This window comes from Perca fluviatilis, chromosome 10 (genome assembly GCF_010015445.1).
Source record: "Perca fluviatilis chromosome 10, GENO_Pfluv_1.0, whole genome shotgun sequence".
Lineage (NCBI taxonomy): Eukaryota > Metazoa > Chordata > Actinopteri > Perciformes > Percidae > Perca > Perca fluviatilis.
The window spans coordinates 2,795,087-2,819,025 of NC_053121.1; the positions used below are offsets into that span (position 1 = coordinate 2,795,087).

The 23,939-nt window shown below is 40.9% G+C and overlaps 2 protein-coding genes across 4 annotated transcripts; one reads left to right on the top strand and one right to left on the bottom strand.

Moving 5' to 3' along the window:
- Nucleotides 1–1,162: 1,162 nt before the first annotated feature.
- On the bottom strand, nt 1,163–21,116 carry micu3b (mitochondrial calcium uptake family, member 3b). Of its 2 annotated transcripts, XM_039812820.1 has the most exons (15): nt 20,763–21,116; nt 18,310–18,457; nt 15,027–15,058; nt 14,822–14,900; nt 12,626–12,673; nt 12,448–12,530; nt 12,281–12,352; nt 10,800–10,841; nt 8,787–8,882; nt 8,219–8,307; nt 7,833–8,004; nt 5,936–6,044; nt 4,178–4,335; nt 3,468–3,536; nt 1,163–2,299 (listed from the first exon to the last, which is right to left on the bottom strand). In XM_039812820.1, the coding sequence occupies exons 1-14, from the start codon at nt 21,015–21,017 to the stop codon at nt 3,468–3,470; spliced, it is 1,452 nt and encodes a 483-aa protein (XP_039668754.1). In that variant the 5' UTR covers nt 21,018–21,116; the 3' UTR covers nt 1,163–2,299. The 2 variants fall into 2 exon arrangements, with proteins under 2 accessions (XP_039668754.1, XP_039668755.1); XM_039812821.1 differs by lacking the exon at nt 8,787–8,882 and having other exon boundaries at nt 20,763–21,115.
- Nucleotides 21,050–23,939, top strand: fgf20b (fibroblast growth factor 20b). 2 transcript variants are annotated; one of them, XM_039812829.1, is made up of 4 exons: nt 21,050–21,130; nt 21,446–22,269; nt 22,545–22,648; nt 22,813–23,939. In XM_039812829.1, the coding sequence occupies exons 2-4, from the start codon at nt 21,984–21,986 to the stop codon at nt 23,056–23,058; spliced, it is 636 nt and encodes a 211-aa protein (XP_039668763.1). In that variant the 5' UTR covers nt 21,050–21,130; nt 21,446–21,983; the 3' UTR covers nt 23,059–23,939. The 2 variants fall into 2 exon arrangements, with proteins under 2 accessions (XP_039668763.1, XP_039668762.1); XM_039812828.1 differs by lacking the exon at nt 21,050–21,130 and having other exon boundaries at nt 21,409–22,269.

The following is a 23,939-nucleotide window of genomic DNA, read 5'->3' on the forward strand; positions in this document are numbered from 1 at the left end:
TTGGGCAATAGTGGGTAAAACTACCAGTACTTTCACACAACACGGGTGGGTGATGTGATGTCCGTGGTAAAATTATTAGCAACGCAGGGATATGATGGGCAAACAAGTGCAACCCATTCATTTTCCTTTCTCTTGCTAACAGGCAGAGTTCAGAAAATTGTATCAGTGATGTTTTACTTTTGCACCTTACTTTTAGAGTCTTGCACAGTCAAGTTCCTCCCTACATCTCTGACTTGATACAGCTTCGTACTCCCACCCGTAGTCTGAAGTCATTAGGTCAGAGGCTATTTATTATTGGTTTAAAACTAGAGGGGATCGATCATTCCCAGCAGTGGCTCCTAGGCTGTGGAATGTCTTGCCTCCCTCTTTACGTTGTGTGAATTCTGTCGAATCTTTTAAAAAGCAATTGAAGACTCTGCTATTCAAGCAGCCTTTTAGTTAGTCAAGGGGTTTTTATGGTTGTTTGTTATCTTTTCTATTTGTATTTAAATGTTCTTGTATTTTAATCTGTTGTATTACATTTTATTGTGAAGCACTTTGCGATTTTTATCAGTGAAAGGTTCCATACAAATAAACTTTACTTACTTACTTAATTTAGCTATAATGAAAAAAGAACTCAATATTACAATAACCACATAGTGTCAGGTCACAAAACACTAATTCTATTGGTTTGCTATTAGCCTGTAATGACACAAGGTAGTGCTGGATCACTTAGATAAATAAGATCCTATTTAACAAACCTGAAAGGATTTAATGTCTGAGAGTGAATGGATGAACATTGTAATTCAACTTTACATTATATCTTCGGCATTTTTTAGTCTTTGATGAACTCCTTGATCTTACTTCAAGAGGTTCAGGACAGGCCTGGATCGGCTAATCGGGAGCACTGGGAGAATTCCCTGCTGAATTAATCATTTAAAGCTGAGTAAAATCTTGTACACCCACACAGCCTCAGGTTTCTTACGATTAATACTGTTAATGATTTGCCTTCAGGTTGAGAATAAAACAGCTCACTTATTCTTCTGTGCTGCTGCCATCAAAGAAGGTTAACCGCCGTGTTCCTTGTGAGGGCGATGTGAACAGTTCACAGTTTATTAGCTGACTTGGCATGTCTGTGTGAGACAGAGGAAGACAGGGAGCACAAAATAACCAAGAATCCAAATATTTTCTATGATATTTATTGTACCATGTCATTATAAATGCATCTGTGTAACAGTGTAACAGTCAGGGCCTGATTTAAAAGAAGTTTCCAAAACCATTACAGAGGTAGACTAACTAATCCAAACAACCTAAATGAAATAAGTTTTGTTAATATTACAGCATGTAACATTTTATCTTTTTTCAGTACATAACTCCACCCGAAGCAAATATTACACCAGGAAACACCAGTCATCAAGAATTCCACATTAACATGTTCAGTAGTACAAGTGAGGATTTCTATAAGAAGAGTGTAAACTCTCATAGAGCATAAAGGGAAGGTCATTTAAAGCTAATTTAAGCGGATTGTCCCAGGAGTGGAACAAACATATGGCTTTAATATTTTACATTTTTGTTTATAAAGAGGTCATTCCTGCCAGTGGGATGGAAATAGCACTTGTTTTGTACTAGCTAAGAAATGATTAACACTGTTAGCTGCCTGTAGTTAAACAGTGAAAAAGCCCCAGACTGAGTGAGTTTGTTCAGGCCTGTTGGCTCTGGGGGATCCTGGAGGATTTTAGCTGCAGTGCTTTGGGAGGAGGAGGAGGAAGAGGAGGAGGAGGAAGGAGCAGGGGAGCTGCTGTCCTAAGCTGATCTGTGCAGGGGGCTGCAGGACCAATAGAAGAACTAAGTATGTGAGCAATGCTGCCGCCGTACAGAATCAAGCTCGGGAACAAAAGCAGAATAAAACTGAACCGCACATACTGGCAGAGCAGTAATAAGACAATGTTGGACTTTTAGATAAATAAATCAAATCAGTTTTCTTCAATCTTAAACTAATAAATATATTTACAAGTAGATGAATCAATAAATAGTTCAATGTCTGGCAAAAACAGTTACACAAACTGTTTCCTCCAATTTAGAGTCCAGCAACATTGTGTTAAATGGATTTAGGTTCATAACAGGTCATTCTTGTTTGTTTGCAACAGCTTCCAATTAGGCTGGCCACATCCTGTTTGTGCCACATTCTGTTTATTTAAAAAAACTTCTAACATAGTGCAATAAAATGCCGCAACAAGCGTTCACCCTTCTGTCCTGATAGGGAGCACAGAGGACGCACAGCTCGTCCAGTTAAGACATGCACTGATGATGGGATTTTCACCTGGTGACAAAACAGAGAGAATGATCAATACAAGTCCAGCATGACACTTTGTAAATGTTGACCAATACACTGCTACGAATCGTCTGCATTGTTCTTACAACAGAACTGCAGTTCAATTATTTCTTGTATATACTGAGAAACAAGAATACATTAGACTACAGAGAAACAAAAACTCTTGCACCTCTTAATCAAACAGTCATGGAGTGCAGCAGTAGTCCTGCAAGTATGCAGAAACAAATCTGGGTCCTCTGCAGTCAGTGACCACAGCTGTGGATCTTCAGCATACAAACAGCATCTAGCAATCTTTTTTGCAATCTTTTTTTCTTTTTTATCTTTTACTTTAATCCAAAACTTAGCAGGGGTAGTATTGCCAGCACAGGCAGACAGGTTATTATTGTTGAAATTATTGAAATTGACAGCAGAGTGTAAAACAATCATCATAAATAGTAGAACATTTAAATTGCTGTGGCAGCTCAACGTTTGGTTAAACACACTTATCAGTTTTCTAGCCAAGAGTTAGATGAGAAGACTGATACCACTGGGTACTGATCTTCTCATCTAACTCTTGGCAGGACAGAGAAAAACACATTTCCCCAAATGTTGAACTATTCCTTTTAACTGTTCACAAGGTTACACACATTTCAGAAAATAAAAAAACGGTACTGAAGTTCATTGCACTTTCATATAATCAAATAATGATCAATAATGAAGGAGAATGGGGGCAGTTTTTCTCTTTTCTCTCAAAATAGACATTTTTCATATTGCGGCACTGTTTGCAAAAACATCCAGATCAAGTCCTTTTCTAAGATTATCAAGCACTCTCCCAAGAGGTGCATTTCCTTTGAATCATTTATACGGCTTTAAACTGCACTGCTCACTGCTCCTGTATGCAGACTTAAGCTGGTATCTGGTGGCAGTTGATCAGGCGGTAATATTACAGTGTAACTCAATGCTGTGGGCGAGCAGTGTGGGCCCCAACCCACATCTCAAAAGACTGACTGGTATAGTGTGCCTGGGAAACGCTGTTAGGAAACGCATTAAGTTGTGTTAGTATATATATATATATATATATATATATATATATATATATATATATATATATATATATATATATAGTAGTATATATATATTCCCCCATTTAACAGAGAATGCTGACAGCATACTTTACCTATTTGCCTGCAAGCTCCTTCTTCATGCAGGACTTAAAAGAGGTGAACTTCTCCTCCACTCTGATGCCCTGTGAATGTGTGTGTGTGTGTGTGTGTGTGTGTGTGTGTGTGTGTGTGTGTGTGTGTGTGTGTGTGTGTGTGTGAGAGAGAGAGAGAGAGAGAGAGAGAGAGAGAGAGAGAGAGAGAGAGAGAGAGAGAGAGAGGGGGAATACTGTGAGAAGACCATTTTCATGATGTGCCGCTAGATGGCAGTATACTTTCACAAAAATCACTAATTGCCAGCTCAGAGGTGAGATTTGTTTCAGTAATAAAAAGGTTCAGGAGTCTAATTTAGAAATTATGGCTTGGGTGGGGGGTGGGTGGTAAACTACCACCTGAAGAAATAAGAGACATAATTAGTGCTTACTCAAAGCTGTAATTAAACCGGAGGGGTGGTGTTTGTGATGCTAACAGTTGCTTAAGTAGGCCTAATTGTGTTAAAGTACTTTTTGAAAATAAACACACACTTCTGTGCTCAGCATCAACCCATATTTGCCTTTCAGTCCCTCACCCTGTTAAATCTGACTTGACTCTGTGTGTGCTATCCACCCCGACAGATTACACATTAAGAAGTAGCTGTCGATGCTGGTGTCCAGACACCAACACCTCTGTCACCTTCAGAGTCAGAAAAGAGAGATAGATGGCATCTAAGTGGCCTCTGCTGTCTCACCCCGCCACCGCGGTGCAGCCGGTCCTTCATGACGCCAATGAACTCCTTGTGACTGAGTTTATCGTCGCGATCCTCGTCGAAGATCTTAAAGACCGTGTTGACCAAGTGGCGGGTCAGCTTGATGCCCGTAGCAACGTAGACACCGCGGGTAAACTCCTCTGAAAGTGAAGAAAAACAGATGATAGGGTAAAAGGTCTGTTTTACAGATGTATTTGCTACCAATATTAATATTATTACTTCCATTAAACAGACATTTAGACCAGTGGCATAACGAGCCAACACCGGGCCCTTAAACAGGATTATCAAGGCGGGCCCCCGTACTACAGCACGTGATGACGACACAGCATATAAGAGATGAGATGACTGACAACATCAGGATTGCCTACGCGCACCACAACAACAAAAAAACACTGGTGAATGTGCACCATGACACATGAAAAAACACACAAGGGCAGTCAGTCCAGGATTTCGTGGCCTTTTTTTGAGATTGTTGCGGCCCAAAACGCCTGATTTCGCGGGAGCTTTTGTAAAGAACTGCGATAAAAGTTGCGATGTCTTTTGTTTGTTTGTTGCAATGAAGTTGCGAGATGCAGTGAAAGTTGCAAAAAAAGTTGTGATTTTTTTTTTTTATAGTTCTTTAAAAATAAAAAGGAAACTTGTTTTGGGGAGAATAATAATTATTACTATTAATTAATTACTGTGGGCTGAGATTTCCTAGGAACCTTACCAAAAAGGCTCAGGATGCTGACAAATGTTGGTATAATATGAAAATGGCTGGTGGATTTCAGACAAAAAATAATAATGTATTGAATGAATCAAATATGAACATATCTGTCACGGTCAGTGGCTTGTTGATCTTTACATTGTTAGTTAATGTCCTATCCTATCCTGGCCTGGCACACACATTCACACAGTTTGATAAAGTACTTATTGGACTTTAACTTATCATTGCACTTACAATAACGAGCGTAACTGTCCTCAATTTAGGTCATCGTGTCGTCTCATCTGTGGTTTTTCCTGCATCCACCGTATGTGATTGTGTGTGTTTGTGTGTGTGTGTGTGTGTGTGTGTGTGTGTGTGTGTGTGTGTGTGTGTGTGAGCGTGCGCACGTCAGTCGCAGGGGGAACGGAGCAGCCCCGCCTGCTGCAGAGAGACGACAGTGTTGAAACAGCAGCAGCTTTCAGCGACTTTATAGAGAAAAATCGTTACAGCGTTCATTGATGTTAAAATGTATACAGGTTGGCAGGACGGTCTGAAATGTTTTGCATGGTCTTTCGCTGTACGTTTTGTTGGTAAATGTGAGATGTTCGAGTCACACACGTGTCTCATCCACGGTCTCGTTTTCATATCAAAAACAAGGAAATGAATTTGACCCGTTATCCCGCTTGGTCACTGGCTGTCACAGTGGACGTGGGACTGCTGGGATTGTCGCGAGTAATGAAAATGTGATAGGGGGCCCCGGCTGTCAATCAATATCTTCCAGTCCAGGCCCCTGATTGGTCCGGGCCCGTAAGCACCGCTTACCCTGCTTACCGATAGTTACGTGTCTGATTTAGACAGATTGTTTGGTTTTCAAGGAGTTTTGCTTGAGACAAAATCAAAAGATTTGATGTCACCTGGATGGTTTGCTTACCTCTATTGATAAACTCAATGCAAACAGAGGAAACATAGTGAAACTCCCTGAAAACTAAACTATCCAGTGACTCAATTTAAAGTGTTGTACCACCATAATGTGACTGCAAACTGTGAGACTTTACCTTGACCAATGGAACGGTTGGCAAAGTTGTACATTTGCATGGCGATGGCAAAATCCTCCAGGTTGTTCAGGAACTGGAAGAAGGACCTGAACTCCTCAAAGGTGATTCCCTGCAAAAAAATATGACAACAATAAAACACAGCCTTTATTTATGAAACATAAAGCTTGTGAAACATGCAACATGAGAAATCATAAAGTGCCACATAAAGCAAATGGCTGCATGTGTCAACACTCCAGCAAAGGATAGTGCTACAATTCACACAACACATAATCTGCTTCCTTTCATCCTGCGGGGAATCCTTTAGTGTGTGTGGGACCTTGAAGCCATCAGATAGATAACATACCCAAACAGACAAAGTATACATTGCTGGATTTTCCCTGTGCAGTATGGACACGCTGAGCTGTCGGCAGCGGGGGGAAGGACTGTAGCTTTTGGGAAGAGGTCAGGCCGTTTGCAGACTTTTCTAAAGCAGATTAACCTGATACTTGAATAAACAAAAACAACAAAAGTGATGAATCCCCAAACATCTCAGGCTTGGCTGATGACTCAAACACTGAGCCCATTGATCTCCACTCAACCGACCCGCAGCTACTAGCTCCTTCTCTTGCCGGGAGCCTCGCCAAACAGGCAACACACACAGTCTAACAAATGGAGTAATGACTAATCTGTGACGCTTTGCTGTTTTAACAAGGTGAGGGCCATAAAAAATCTCTTAGCCTAATGATGAGACCCACTTGATCGTCAATAGAGATCTCGCAACAGGCTACTCGAGGTGGCTGATGAGCTGCTGGTGTCTTTTCAGCGTGCCATGAGAGAAAAACAAATTAAAGCTTAAATGAGGATGCTTCACTCAACAGCTAATTCACAGGGCGGTACTAAAAGAAACAGAGGAATAAAATACTCCCATACTTACACAAAACTACAGAGTGCAACACTAAGAATACCTTGAATGTGTGCCGTTGATCTCATATCTAAACGTCTCTATGACAGCCGAACAAGTTCCAAACTAATTCTGTTTGAGCATTACCTGACCCTAAGGCCAAATTTGTGTTGCTTCAAAGGCTGTGAAATGCTTACTAATTCATTTAAAGGAACACGCTGACTTATTGGGACTTTGTCTTATTCCCTGTATCCCCCAGAGTTAGATAAGTCCATACATACCCTTCTCATCTCCTTGCGTGTCGTAACGCTGTCTGATGCACCCACCACTAGCCTAGCTTAGCACAGATCCTGGAGGTAACCGGCTCCATCTAGCCTACTGCTCCCAATAAGTGACAAAATAACGACAACATTTTCCTATTTACATGCTGTGATTTGTATAGTCACATGAGACAAGGTCAGATGAGACACAGCCATCTTCTAATCGTATACATACTGGGAACTATATTCTCAGAAAGGCGAAGCACTGCTACTTCTGCTACTTGGGCGGAGAGGCCCCATGGTGAGGAGCAGAGAGTAACAACGGTGCTTTTCAGGTGTTGCGCTAATCACTCCGTGACTTCCTGGAGTCAGACGGTTGGTTGTCAATAAGCTCCAACACGTAATTTAACCGAAAACCTATCAACCTATTTTCATCCATTCAATCTTTCAATATGTCTATTTAGCATGTTAGCTGGTGGCGGGCTGTGCCACAAAGTGAGTGTGAGGAACTTTGGGAAGGAAAAGGTTACGAGTTGGATAAAATATCCTGAACACCAATACAATGTACAATTTGATAGTCCTACAGCCTTTGTGAATCTCATAATGCTGAAGAGAAGAGTTGATTGATCTCGCCTGCAGTTTTTGATGTTGTATTGGATTACATCATATTGTGAGCTGTTACTGTTATTTTGTCTACCCTTTTTGGGAACTGTCAGAGATAACGTGATGACAAATCTGAAGGGAAAACACAGCACACCTTTTCGTCCGGCAAGCTGTGGCGCACGTTCTCCAAATACTCGCTGACGTCGTCCACTTTGGTAAAGCGAAGGAGGATCCGAGCAAAATCTTCCTCGCTGATAGTGGGCAGGCCTTTGGAGTAGGAGAGGAACTCTATCTCAAGCACCTCTGTCTGCAGGTTGTCCATGAACCTGGAGGAGCAAGACAGACTGCTGACAGGAAACGCCACCACCAGAATACTCACATGTTCAAAGGAACACTTAACATGGTCACAAACAAAACCACTAAAGGGTTTAGCTGCTGGAGGTATGAAAATGATTAATTGCCATATTATACTGTGAGATAATCATTTTCTCAGGGACACCATGATTTATCACAGAGCAGACAAACTATCTTTCAACTTACTCGTAAAAGTCTTCAAATTTCAACTCGGCTTTGCCTTTTTTCCCAAAGAAATGCACCAGCAGCGTCGTCTCTTTTCTTTCATCCACATGCTATCAGAAGGGGAAGAAATTGCTGCATTATGAATCCTCATAGCTTTAAATATCAAGCAAGACATTGAGTACATTTGTGCAAAATCGCAGTTTAAGCAGCCTGGATGAGCTGTTTTCTAACATACAAGTGTATCATGGTAACACCAGGTAAACATTAACAATGACATTTATCTAACCATGCTGAAAGCTTGAAGTAAATATGTTAGTTAATAGCCATACCCAGGTTCTGCTATTGAATAATTAATCAGAGTTAATGGTTAATCTTTCACTGGGGCTGAAACCAAACAGCCTTTTTGCACGATACATGTGCCATGCAACAGATTCATTAAACATGCTACAGAGGAAATATTAGTGAGAATTTACTCTTGCTTTCAAGAATATGCATATATCCACAGTGCTAACATGAAACGTACAGTACGGACAGTCAGAAACTGGTGCATTGTATTACTGTATAACCAAAGTAATGAGGTCATGGCTACCTCAGTGAGATCAGAAAACAGAACTTGACTTGTGCCACGTCTGAGAACATCCCACATGCCCCGGGCCTCCACATGCTGACTCTCTTTTTTAAAAACCTGCGGCAGCAGTTGAAGCACAGCTGTTAGAAGACAAAATATATCTGGCACATGTTACTAAGATTAGGAGAAGGAAGATAGATGGACAAACATGGACACACTGAGGCAGGCAGGTGGACGTAGATGTACAGACTAGAAAGAAGATGAAGAGTCAGACAGACAGGTATGTAGCAGTAGGACAAAAAGTCAGAGACAAAGGGAGAGACGGACTGTCATCCATGGCATCCATCCATCCAGGCAGAAACAGACTGGGGCTGACACCGGTGTATCTGAGAGGCCCATCAGCCCTGACGTGAGCCTGCTCTGCAGCCATGCATGCAGCCTCTTGGTGGAACACAGGCCAACACAGCTAACTCATGTCCAAAGCATGCAGGGCGTGAGAGCAGAAGGGTGATTCATGCCAGGTTACCTATGTAACTGAATCCACCAAATACATCATCATTTGATGCTAAGCTGAGACATAAATGCATGTTTTCAGACACCTTTCACCTACTGTTGTGAAATACCTTCGAACTAAATATAAAAGTTATTGGTGCAGATTTTACCAATACAGTTAAATGCACAAAACTCGGTCAACACATTTCCTGCTTAATGTTGTCTGGGACAAAGAAGCCACTCTCTGCTATTTTTTTCTCGATGAGGTCAGGCTCCTGATCTTGGATTAACCAATCATTATCATTATTACAGTTTACACTGCTGCCTTTGCTCTCCCATCTGCTGTGGGACAACTAAAACTACAGCTACGCTGAAACACAACTGTCAACAACAATGTTCTTGTAATGGGTGTCATGTGCAATGAAAAGATCACAGGAAATCTGTCTTGAGTAGTTAAGAAAAGCTATTATTTCTAACTCCCAGTTATAAACCAAACCACGTTGGTGCCTCTCACTCTCCTCCTGTTTTTTCAACCTATCATGTCTTCAGTCTAGATGTTTCTCAAGTCTCGATATCACCTCATTCTAAAGCAATATCAGCACACAGCCAACCAGAAACAGCCAGCCGCCGCCGACACGTGTTCTTAAGTATGGCTTGCTTCATTTCATAATATTTATTTATCTTATCAACTTTTTTTTTTTTTATCTATCAAGTCTGAGGGGGAATGTGAGACGGCTGATAAAACAGCTCTTCCTCTGCGCCTCATCGCTTTTCACCAGAGAGAGAGATTTACGACATGATCCCACAGCTAATTACGGAACAACTCTTTAATGCACCACGCTGTTCCCATCTCATCCAATGAAAAGATCCTGATACACTTGTAATTAGAATGTGCTGGGGAAAGCCCAACCGCAGCAATGAAGACATACTTGTTATGTGTTTTTGAAAAGATTTGACTTTTGAACTTTTTGCTGAAAAGATACCTACAGAAGAAATCAAAACAAAAAAGACACACCTAAAGGTAAAGTCTTCAAACAGATGGGTCTGTGCCTCTGTTAGCTGTGGGCTCTATGTGTGTGTGTTGAGTGCTTTGCACAGTTCTCCTCGCTGACTGGCATCTTCATGGTCAAACCCATTACAAAAGGTAACCTGAGCTCAAATACCACTCCTCAAGAAACTGTAAAAATAAAACATGGGGGTCCGGACGAAATGTTGTCAGTCTTCAGGTAAGAGCTTTTTGAAGTGGAATCTCTCGCCCAACGCTGACAAAAGCTGGGTACATAAATCATCTGCACTACCACACACAAAGACAATATGTCAGATAATGTTCAAGTACACAGCAGTGTATTTCAATTCCAGTGAATATGAATGAGGTTATCTGGTGTTAAAAGACACAAATACGGGTGGTGTCAGCTCCTGAGATGCATCTGTGTTTTCTGTGTGTAAAAAAAATGGTTGTCAGGTTAGGAAGAGCGCATGCCAAAAATACATGCAACAAGCAGAACAGTTCATTTTCCTTCAGGGAAAGAGAACAATACATACACTGTGCGGCTGGGATTTGGGTTGACCGTACAGCTGCAGGCTCTGAAATAAAGGAGAACAGAGAGAGAAGATTCATTTATAATTCACAAAGGAGTTTAGAACAGGAAGATGGTTGGAAATTAGTCTGAAGTCGATTATTTGTTTTTAAGTCATTGTTGAAATTTATACGACATGACTTCCAAGATTCTTATTCATAGTCTTAAGCTTTGTGAGTGCACCCAGAGTCTTCTTCCTCAACTTTGTCTTCTTGCAAAGCATCATTATATTTCCAAATCTAGAGTACCCATTCTAATGATCTTTTTGATGGTTATACGGGCTTCAGATTAATGCAAGACTGTCCAGAGATGCTAACATTTATCCCGGCAGAGTAAGCTCCTCCATGTTGTGTTTGTGCGATAAGACCTCAAAGAGTCACTGTTATCGCTCCACTAAGCCCTGCCTGTTTACATCCACCTGCATGTGGCACAAGACAGCCCTAAAGAGATGAGAGGCTCAGGCATGTTTTACCCCGTATGACCACATTCACCTCTGTGCAGCTTGTGTTCTCTCTAGGAACACAGAACCCTGTCATGCTAGACAATGGTTCAAATTTAAGATTCAGATCAACGTCAAGCTGCTACTAATCTTTTTTTTTTATTATTATTAACAATGGATCAAAGAATTGTGTGCAATATGAAAGGTATCACTCGTGGGGATACACCCAAAGAGAATCACATGAGGTAGTCCCTGTCAGCTCTACAGAGCATTTTAGCTTCTTTCGGCTCATTGTTTTGGTTTTCTGGCCCAAAATTTTACTCTTTTGATTTGTTCTCATCAATCTAATCATCCTCTCTTCAAGATGTAACAGGCAACTTTCTTCAGTAAAAAAGCTCTGAAAAATACACTGTGCACTAGCGGCCCAGCACCAAAGGGCAGACAGACACAGTTAGCGGCTAGCCAGTGAACACGGCGCATTATTTACTGCAGCTAAAGAAAGATATTTCCCTCAGGAGTTAGTGAAGATTAAAACAGAGAAGAAGCATGACTCCACTTGGATGCTGATATTGCTCTGTGTCTGCTGGATGTGTAAATAGACAACTAGCACTAGCATGCCATATCAACTTTATACAGTGATACTATGTCCTTGTTGTGTAAACAGTGTTGTGCCCAAATGGCCAAATTAATTATTTATTTTTTGGACTCTTGGGGGGCAGCAGACCTAGCTGCTTGTTACAGGTGTTAGCAAACCGTTATATATTATATTTACACATCTAGCAGACATTAGCGTTAAATATAAAGTCGTGTTTCTGCCACCTGACAACTGTAAGTCCAATATTCAGTCTTTTAGCTGTGTTTTAGTCTACACCAAATCCAAAAGTAGCGATAACTCTCTGTGGGTTCATAACGCATTACACATACTCATTTAGTCCATTCTTGATATAAAAAATATTTATTATAGCAGCTTTAATAACCGTTAAAAGGCATTTGAAAACAAATCATACCTTCTGGTCAAATCTTTCCACGTCTTCAGCAACTTCCTTTCTGTGCTTTTTCGTACGGAAAATTTCTTCCAGCTGGTGAGAAGATGAAAAGTTACTATGCAGAATGTAACATAATCAGACCAAATGTATTTAATTACTATATCTGATTATCAAGATATGGCTCATACCACCAAGAACTCCCTTTTGTCCACCATTTCATTGCCATCTGCATCGAACATGTTGAAAGCAATCCTGAAGCCTGCATGGGGCTCTACAATCAAACAAAAATGAATTACATTGGATAGCCACATTTTAATCTCTAAATGTGTTTCAAAATCATTTTTCGTAAGTCAGTTATATACTCACTTGTTAAAATGCAGAGCAGGAAGAGGTACTCTGTGTAACTGAGGATACCTGGAAAAAGAGGAAAATGTGTCAAGCTGAGAAACAAAAACCGAAATGTACCCTTTTCCACACAAGACGATCAAACAGCATTAACCCGTTAGCCGAAGGTGTTTACAGATGTTCAAAGTCATCCGGCCGAGATGAATAAGCCATCCAAAGAAACAGTGCACGCCTTCAGACAAGAGTAATCTTCTCGCGCTCACTGATAACATCTTAAAAGGTGCCTTTTACTTCATGCTTGGTGTTCCCATCACACAAACACAGGCTTTACAACTGAGCTGACCGATCTGGACACAAACCCAAACAAATTTAAGGCCTACGGCTTCTGATCGTGTTTGGGTAACAAGGTGTAATACATTCTCAAGTGATCTGTCACTGATTGAGAATGGCCGATTCAGGTTTTGTGTCGCGTCCTTCAGCTCCCTTTGTTGTGTGACACGGAGAAGGGGAAGAGTAAGTGTCAGGAGACATCTAAATCGACTCAGGAGGCTTCTCCCCTCTGACGCTGAAAGCATTCCCAAGCTTTTGTTTGCTTGGGAAGATAGAGAATCGAGCTCAGATAGTTCTGGGTGACTGCTCTGGGTGTTATGGGAAAAGACTTCAGGTACGGGGTTTGCTGCAGGGAGATATTTCCAGCGAGAGGAACACTCAAGAGGAAAAAACTAAACTGGCAAACAAAGATGTCATTTTTGCTTTCCTCTTGAGGCTGGAACAAATGTTGCTAGCAAGATGATATATAGGGAAGTGAAACATGTACAAACTGAGGTGTGAAAAGAGAATTAGTGCTGCATGCCATTAAACATCTAAAAAAAGTTCTTGTCATCCCAGCTGTCTCTGTTTGGCAGGTATAATGACAACAGATCTCTAGCTTCAAAGCCTTTAAAGCTTAAATGGGTTGAAGAGAGAAAAAACTTTTAAGATTCCAGCCATGTTTCACCAATACCACACACCTTCACTCCTGAAGGGAGCCCACCCCTCCTCCTCCTCCTCCCTGCAGCTCAGCCTTGGAGCTCAAGTAGATGTTGTTAGACAATACAAAGAATTCCACAGAAACACTTCATACAGAGTGGCAGTCCCGGAGATGTAATCCAATGCCATTCTTAGGCTTCATAATGTCCGTGGTGATCAGGGGGGTGGCCAGTGGGACATGCCTCGACATAGCTGGGTTCAAACAGCTCCCTCATTCTCTAAAGCAACGCTTTGTTCACAGATCAATCCAGTCCTTTTTTCCCTGACAAAGCCGCAACGTTTAACAGCAGGATTAAAAGCCCCAAATCCCAGCATTGGCACTTAGCTAAAGCAACATAGGAGAGAGCAGAACAGTAAGATCTGATGCTTCACTGGCTCGTATGACCCAATGAGGTCCCAGGTGGGAAAAATATGGGTAAAAAGATCTTCACTCACACACTCAACTTCATTTTCTTAATGCAACATTACTATGATTTGAGGTTTGCAGGTGAAGAGTGCAGTCATTTCTCAAGTAAAGTGAGATTCACATGAAAACTGCAACTGTGTTGGTTGCCAATTCATTTTCGGTCAATCGACTAATCGAATATTTGACCCTGATCCGACTGTTTCAGCTCTAAGTATTTCTATTGTGCATGGTATATTGCACAGGAGGAGTAAATAACATACTGTCATTAGCAGTAGGAAGCATTTTCATCCTTCATGTCTAAGGTTCGATGGAGACTTAGGATGCAAAATGATGCAAAAACTTTACTCAAGTCTAATCATCGCCAAGTAAGTAATACAATAATACAATACAATAAAGTTTCCAAAAATCAATGAATAACTTCTTTGCACAAAATTTCTACTTTCCTATAATTAGTACCAAATGATATAGTTCCTTCCAAGAATCTTCACAGTTATCGCGTTTTTTTAATTAGAGAAACTGGGTCGGATCATTATGTGTATTATCAATGGACCATTCTCTCCTGCAGAGGTTCCCTGAGAATAAATCTACAGCATGTTACCGGAGGGAGAGATAAGATGAAGTATTTACAACACACTTACTACTCTGAATTATACGAGGCTGACACGCACAACGGAGCACACTCTGAGCAAGGAGGGCCTTTAAAAAAAAAAGCATAAAGGGGAATTACTTAAATTCAACGGATGTTTGTGTAGAGCTGTAATACACAGAGTGGGTTATTTTACCTCGTTCGCGAAGATTTCGAAACAAATTAGATGATCCTTTCCAAACAGGCGGAGTATCAGCCAGCATCTTGTCTAAGTCCTGAAAGAATAGAAGAAAATCCCAAATCACTCATTCATTTTTAAATCCTGAGTAATCACAGCATTTGTTGGCATTACAGTAATGCAGAGGAGATTCTGTAAGCACTTTGATGACAGAACAACTCACCTGTTTTGTGAGGGACTTCCATGCTCTCCTCCCTAAGCAAAACAAGGTTAACAATTAGTGCATGAGATACAGTATGTGTGACTTGGACAGTGGTGAAGTGTAAATAAGTACATTTACTTAAGTACAAATTTGAGGTACTTATACTTTACTTGAGTATTTCACTTTTATGCAACTTTAAACTTCTACTTCACTACATCTCAGGGGCAAATATTGTACTTTTTACAGCACTGTATCTATCTGACAGCGTTTAGTTACTTCTTAAAACGTTTCATCCCCTTCCTGTCCAGTGAAAACAATAACAAAACAAATCTGATGAACTGAAGGATGAAGCCTTCCTTTATGGGTTGAGAACATTCTCCAAAAGTCTTTAAAAAAGTCAGTTGGATCAGCTGGAAAATACATCACCACAAAGTTGAAAACAGGGCTGTTTTTCTGACACCATGAAAAGTTGACGCTACAAACATGATGATCTTATAGAATATGATGCATTGCTGTAGATTAAACTACCCAACAGTATATAAAGGAGTTGCAATGAGCACAACCTTAAACATCACACAAACATTACAGCAGTAAAATGCAACATACACATTAATGCAGCAGGAATTATAATCCAGAAACATCAGATATAACAGTGAAACCCATTTTACTACACAATCAATACTTTTTTCATACTTTTAAGTACATTTTACTGATAATAATCACATACTTTTACTTAAGAAAGGTTTGGAATGCAGGACTGTTACTTGTAGTGCCGTATTTTCACCGTGTACTTTTACTTAAGTAAAGGATCTGAATATGTCTTCAACCAATGGTGACTTTTAATAATTAGTTTTTAATGATGAATTCTATATTAGGAATGTAAAACCGAGAAACAAAAGTGAAAACAGGTGTTTATGTGGACAGAAACAAAAGCTGTGTATCTCCATGAACGCATTCCGATGCTCAATAAAGCAGAAGATAAGATGGAGGTGTTGTAAAAAAAAAGAGCACTTTTTATCCTGGCTGGGAAAATGACATCGATAACAGTGACAATAACCCTCCACTGACACATTTTAGAGCCTGTGTCTAAAGCTAGGATTATGAGTGCCATGTGATGGCTTGCTCTCCACCAAAGTGAGGTGCCTGAGTGAGCGTGATGTCCTCAATGTGAGCATGTATTTGATGATTTCGTAAACATATCTTATGGATGTGATATGAATAATTTACATGACAGCACTTTAAGTTTTGACTCTAATGGTCCACTTCTAAATGGCCAGAACTCCAGCATCCTCTGCTTCATGTGGTGTCTGAAATAAAACCCTCAGTTGTGAAAGGCCTTCCTTAACATGCACAAGAATGGCAAAAACACATCTCTTTCTTTTTACAGCCACAATATAACCATAAAACACCATGATTACTATTTTGCAACACATTAGCCTCCAGAGAACAATGACACACACAGTATGCTTATACATTAGTGGCCCTTATTTACCTTCCTCATTAGCCATTAAAGACATGTCCAAAACATTACAGCAGGCTACACACCTTAAATCATAATCAATCACAGTAATCAGAATGTATTATCATAACATTTATGACATCCAGTTGTTTGGTCTCTCTTGGTCTCTGCGAGTTTGTTGCCACATAAATGAGCCATAAAAGTGGGGTTGCCGGTAAAGATGTCTATCTTTATGCAGGTGTTATGACTGAAGCTCTTCAAGCCACAACCTAATGTCTGACTCCACGGGCCCTCAACAAATTGTAATGTTCCAGGAAAAAATACACTGGGACTTTTTTCAATCCCCAAGTAATTGGAGGATGATGGGGGTTTATCTGATGAGTTGACGGAGGTGTAATTAAGCAAATGGCTGCTGCCAAACGCGGCTGATTACAGAGGCAGTGTAGCGTCTGCAGTGCAGCACACTTTTACAGTCTGCATGAAGGAAAATGGGCTGCCACCTTCTCTAAAATGATTGATAGCAAAGTTTTTAAACACATTTAACTAAAGTCTTGTAGTTATTATTGAAATCACATCAGAGCCTGTGTTCTCTGCTATTTGGAAATACTGAATTAGCCTGGTTTCATGGTGGAACGTTTAAGGAACCAGGAACCTTCAGACTCAAGAACTTGTGTTTCAACAAGAGAAACCATGGTCTAAATATAGTTCTTGACCCCAAAAAAGTTAACTTTGGGGACAGAACGTTTATGGCCCAGGGACTATGGGGGCAGAGTTTGCAGGACCGAACAACGCTCAATGGTCAAACACAAAGTCCAGACTGCTTCAAATTATTTACACTGCAGCAGGCATCCCGTCTCCTTTTCAAGTTATGCATGTCCCCTTTGAATCCATTCATCACATTCATCTCAGTTGTAAAGAGAAAACAGAGAAAGGCACGATGACTCTGAATTGACAACACCAATATTTTCCGTCACTTTCTATATCATAATCATAAGGTTCCTCAGATGTGTGGGTAATTATTTTCATTATTGATCAATCTACTGATAAAATGTTTGATCGATAAAATGACAGAAAAAGCAGAACAATGCCCTTAGGGTTGACACTTTCATGATGAAACGGAACTGACACTTCGCTGCAACACAAACAAATATATATATTTATTCACCTCTATTCACACACAATGAGGCATATTTTCAGTTGTGATTGAACTGTATTTTTTGAGGAACTATAGGGCGCTTAACATCTACAACAGGTCTAAACTTAGAACGGACCCACCGCAGTGACGTTTTTGGTGGAGCTGGTCATTTAATAGTCGACTCGGAAGAAAGCGAACGTGTTGACAATAAACTCCATCAACACAACAATATGTGGAGTTAAACTGGACGGGCCCAATAACCTCTGAATAGTTCTACTTGTTGTTAAATTGCAATGTGAGCGGCAGGATAATTTAAAAGGCAACCGCGACTACATTTTTTGTACAGCCCTATTTCTGATACCGTGGTGGCAGAAATGTTGCCATGGTGGGCCGCCACTACAAAATTAACATAGAGGAAACACTGCTGTTTATATATACTGTAAATACAGGTGTATAGTTTTTAGCTGGTGACCTCATTAAGTTGTTTATGTCAGATCACCGGTCCACAGTCACAAAAACATTCAATTTACCAAGATGAAATAGAAAATTAGCAAACCCTCCAATTTAAGAAGCTAAAATAATTCACTGATAGGCAAACTGTCAATGGACTAATTGAATAATTGTTAAAGCCCTAAACATCAATAATGATTCCCCTCCTAATCCAAGGATGTTTAGTATTGTGGAAAGTTGAGTAATAGGAGCGGACTCACTCTTAGGTTCATTCAAAGTGACGGACTCGATAAAGTTGAGTGGCGTCATGTAGAGCTGGCCCTCGTACTCCACCGAACTGAACAGGCGAAATCTGTTTTCATAGGACGACATGTACACATCTCCATCATCCAGACCATAGCTCCGGGCCTGTAAACACACAGACACACACACACACACACACACACACACACACACACACACACACCCCATCATGAAATATTGCAAATCATCTCAACAGTGATAATACCGTCTGAAAGATGCTTTTTATGAAATCCACGGAAGCTTTTCTTGTCACGAAAAGCCTCGCTCACATGGAACAACAAAGAGGTCCATGTTTAATTCAGTAATGGGGCGCATGTTATGTCAGCCCTATTTTTCATCCCTGTGCACCAGATAATGTCCCTACAACTGTTCAAACCCAGCCAGATCAGAAGGCCGTACTGGTGAAGACAGAGTGGATCTCTCTGTCAGGTGGCACAGTGCCAGCTCCACTGGGCACAGCGCAAACACCCAGGGAATGTGTGCCCCCCTCTGCTTAACCATTAAACCCCCTCTAACCACCCTCACCTCTCATCAAATGTCAGCCCCTCGCCAAGTCCCAGTGTCCAGTTTCCTGTGTCCCTGAATTCCTGCTGCTTGTGGACACCAGTCAAACTTTCCTCCCTCCCAGCCGCACATACTGTATAAAACTTACATAAGTAATCTTCTGTAGCTAGAAGTGTGCAAACCTAATGTTTGTTTACATCCCATGTAATCTATGAATATCCTGTCAACAATGTCAGCACACGTCTGAGCCAAAGATACTAACTGTACAAGTGCTGCTACGTATGATAATAAGGACCAAATACACATTGTGCAGGGGGCGGACGAAAAACTTGACACAAAATTACATTAGTGCTGCAAAAACCTGTGTAAAAATAATAAGTAGCGTTGGAATGATTAGTCAATCAATTGAAAGCAAATCTAACAACAACACTTTGAATAACTGATTAATAAGTAACATATCTCAAGACAAAATGCCAATATTTCCTGGTCTCTAAGGCGGCAACTAATGGGTATTTTTACTAAGGATTAATCTATGCAACGTGAAAAAAACTTTTTTGCACACCTCTTTTGTCGGGCAGGTGCGTAGGATATGATCAAAGGCAACAGATTAAAATGTAGATAGAAATCCGACACTGACATTATGAGCAATAATTTATTAGAAAAATACGCCGTCTCAGACCTTCATCAGGTCTGAGACCGAAACGTTGTATTTTTCTAATAAATTATTGCTTGCGTAATGGTCAGTGTGCGGGATTTTCTATCTACTAAGGATTAATCTATCAGTTTGTTTCGATTAATCAATTTGATTGTGCCAAAAAAATCCTACTTTGTTTTGTCCAACCAACAGTCCAAAACCTCCCTAAATCTTTACAATGATGTAAAATAGAGAGCCTGGAAGCTGTGAATGTTTCGCATTTTGCTTGGTGAACGACTTATATGATTAATCAATTATCCAAAAGGTTGCCTATTCATTATCTTTAGAATGACTAATAGATTCATCGACATTGTTGCTCTAAAATAGATGCACTGTGTTCTGGTTTAAGCTTCTCAAATGTGAAGATTTGCTGATTTTCTGTTATATATACTGTATACAGGCTATATATACTGAAAATTGAATATCGTTGGGTTTGGGACTGTTGCTTGAACAAAACAAGCAACCTGGACATGTCACCTTGAGCTCTGGAAAGTTGTGATGTTAATAGTGTCTTGTGTTTTCTAGACTAAACAATTAATCATTATTTAAAGAAATAATATATGAAAACATTCATCAGTTGGAGCCCTGCTTGGTCATTTTTGTAGCCGTGGTGTGTCCAACTCCGTAGATACTTAGTGAAATAATAGGAACATCTCATATTAGGTACGGCCTCGAAATTGACAATTCATTTGAATAAAGAAACTGTAACATAGTATGAACAAAAACGTACACTAAGAGCTTCACAAAGCTACAAATACTGACAGGCTATCCTATTGGATAAAATTAGGCCTATGTAGTCAGGTGTTTCTGTTATTTGTCCAGACTCTTAACGTAAATACAATATAATGTATACATACCTACTATATGTATTTTATTAAAATTTTCTTAAGTAGCCTAGTAGTTATGCAGAAAAAGCAGACAAGACCCTCACTTATGGCATTAATTAGGTCACCATCTTGTCATTTCAGCACCATAGGTCGGGAGAGCTCCATATAGTGACGACAACACATGAACGTTATTGTAGTTTCACGTGCACGATATGATGTGGGCTAGGTAATTGTGTTACACATGAAGATGCCCCGGCCATTACTGTTAGCCTATCTTCATATGAGGAAAAACTGAAAATAAAGTGATGAAATGTTTTTGTCAGACTGTACATGAGCTGAATGTTGTCACTGTATCCTCGCAGCTTGTCAAATGTCCCCACTGTACCTTATCGGTGGCTGAAACTGATGGTAACGCCAGATGAAAGAGTCGAGCCTCGACATGGCTCTTCAGCCCGGAGCGCCTACCGACAAACGAGCAGCAGTAATAAGCAGCACCGGCCGCGGCTGTGACGCACGCTCCAGCGGCGACAACTTTCAGCGCTTTTGTCGCCTTCGAGGACGTTTGTTGTTTCCGCGTCGTAAGAGTCCCCGTTTTAAAGTTGTTAGTGAATAACGGGATAAGCCTGCGCAGGGCAGCCATCGTTGTTTACACTCGAGCGCCGTAACCGATGACACACACGTACAGCGAAGAGCGAAGAGCAGAGAGCAGCTCGAGCTCGAGCCGCGTGCTGCTCCGAGCTCGCGAGACATGCCGTGGGTATTTCAAGGCGCTCTGGGATTACAGGGCGTCAAATTCGTGAGAGTGAAGGAAATGTTGAAATCTTTGGAGAAACATAGAAACAGACACTGAGAACATTTCTCATGTATCGTGGGTTGATTTAAAGTGCCATATATATATATATATATATATATATATATATATATATATATATATATATATATATATATATATATATATATATAGTTGTGGTTATAGATTTAGTTAGAATTTTAAGTGATGTAAATGCAGTTTACCACAGCCCACCATCTACTCTCTCCCCCCGTGTCTCTCTTTATTTTATGCCTTAGGAGAAGGGAAAAAAAATCCCTGCCAGGGCACGTCTGAACTGTGACAGCCCCGCCCATTACTAGTCCTGTGGCTTTGCACCTGCCTCACCACCCCTGCAACTTTGAGCGCAAACCCTCCAGGAGCTCCTGTACCTGCACTGCAGCGTTTATTCAGCCCTGACTACTGAATCTGCTTCTGCTATGAATGCTCCACGGCTCCACTGAGGCATCACAGCTGTGAACAGGTATGCACACGAGGGCTATCTGAGCAGCGACTGCAGCCCACCCCCCCAACTGATGAAGACGCAGCGGTAAAAAAAAGAAAGAAAAGAAAAAGGAGAAATCGGTGCAGCCAGCAGCTAAGATTTGGTGAGTGTCTCATGTCAGGGGAGAGAAGTCTGCGCGCCCGCGTGTCCTTGCGCAACGGGTACATGCGCTAAGTAACGGAGGAGGTGGACGTAAACATGCATTAAGTGACAGCGGCGACCAGGTAGTCTACTACGCAAGAGCGCTCCCTCCGGACCTCCTCACTGAACTTTACCCGCTGAGCTTTGACGCGATGGCTGCTGCTGCTGCTCTGGGGGAAGTTGGAGGCGTCTTGCACGGCATCGATGGTGTCGCACAGGTCGGGTCCCATTTCCTCCTGACCCCTTTTGGGGACAATCCGACGCTTTTGGGGGAACACCTCATACCTGGGGACAGGTTGTCCCGGAGCACCGCGGCGGATTTAACGCACCTCAAAGGGATTCTCAGGAGGAGACAGTTATACTGCAGAACTGGTTTCCATATGGAAATACTTCCGGATGGCACAGTGCAAGGGACGAGGAAGGACCACAGCCGTTTTGGTAAATACTGAGACAGTTATTTCTCATATATTTTGGAAGCAAAGAATATAAGGGAATAGAAAGTGGCCAACAGTTATAATAACATAAAATAAATAATCAGCACCAAGAGGGAATAAGAATGATGAAAATAATAATATGATAGAATTCTGTTAATGATAAAATTGTGCCAATAGGCTGCTGCCAGAGTTGATTATTATTAGAATTAGAGATTATTTGATAATATTCTTTCATCTTTCTCAAAGTCTGTACTGAACAACTGTGTTATTCTTCTCCAGGTATTTTGGAATTCATAAGCCTTGCTGTTGGGTTGATAAGCATTAGAGGGGTGGACAGTGGACTCTATCTGGGGATGAACGACAAAGGAGAGCTGTATGGTTCTGTAAGTATCAGCTTCATGTCGCCCAAATCCTCATTTTTGACCACAAGTAGCTTTTTTCTTTATTTGGAGAATTTGATTTTCAGGATGATACATTTTTTAGTTTTTTTTTTATATTGCTGCATCACAAGTCAGGTCTTCGCTTATGTTTTACCCTTTGTTTTCAGGAGAAGCTCACAGCTGAATGTGTCTTCAGGGAGCAGTTTGAGGAGAACTGGTACAACACGTACTCCTCCAACCTCTACAAACACGGAGACAAAGGGACGCGTTACTTTGTGGCATTAAACAAAGACGGGACACCAAGGGATGGGACTAAATCCAGGCGGCATCAGAAATTTACACACTTCTTGCCCAGGCCTGTGGACCCTGATCGTGTGCCAGAGCTGTACAGGGATATCCTGGGACACAGCTGAGACCCGGAGGCCGGGTCCAGTTCAGGAAGTTGCTAAAGCCCTGGTAGGCAGGGCAGCAGAGAAGAGGAGAGGGACGCAGGCAAAGATGTGGCCGGTGCAGGCTGGCTGACCGGCAGGGATAAAGGCATCAGGGCCTCTTCTAGGAATGCACGGGCCATCTCTCAGCAGCCAGGAAGACGGGCTAGAATGTCTGCACGCTCGGCATGAGGGGGCTGTTTGTTTCAGAGGCCAGACGACCCTAAAAAGTACCTGCGTGGAATAGGAGATGAATGGGAAACGGAGCTGAATGATCGGGGAGCATCTCCTCTGGTCAGATGGGGACGACAGCTGAGTCCGTGGGAATCTGTATGATCATGAAATGGTACTTTTAATTTGCGTATTGTGTCAGAGAGTTTGTTTAGAAGGACTTTGAAGGAATTCATGTTTTTGTTTTCTTACCTGTGTCTAGACCTGTTTATAAAGAGCAAAAAGTGTAAAAATTTATTTATTCATTTTAGGTACATATATTTATGTTATATATTTATTTATTTGAGAATATATTTTTACAGTTAGATACATGCAATATAGAAAAACCACTAGAAACTGTATTGATTATATAAAGACTGAGACACTGTACCATTATGTCTTTTATTTTGAAAAAAGCTCAGCTAGTGATATACTGTAATAAGACCAAAAAATATCAAACATATATTGGCAACATTTGGAAAAGAACCCCACATCTGAAATGCATTTTATCACAATATGGAGACTTTGAATCAATTTTAAAAGAATCGTTGTAACGTTGACATATTAATTCTAACCAAACTACTGTTACATGTGTTACCGGAGGAATCTGAAGTCAACACACTGACAATACAATTAATAAATTGCTCAAAATGTGA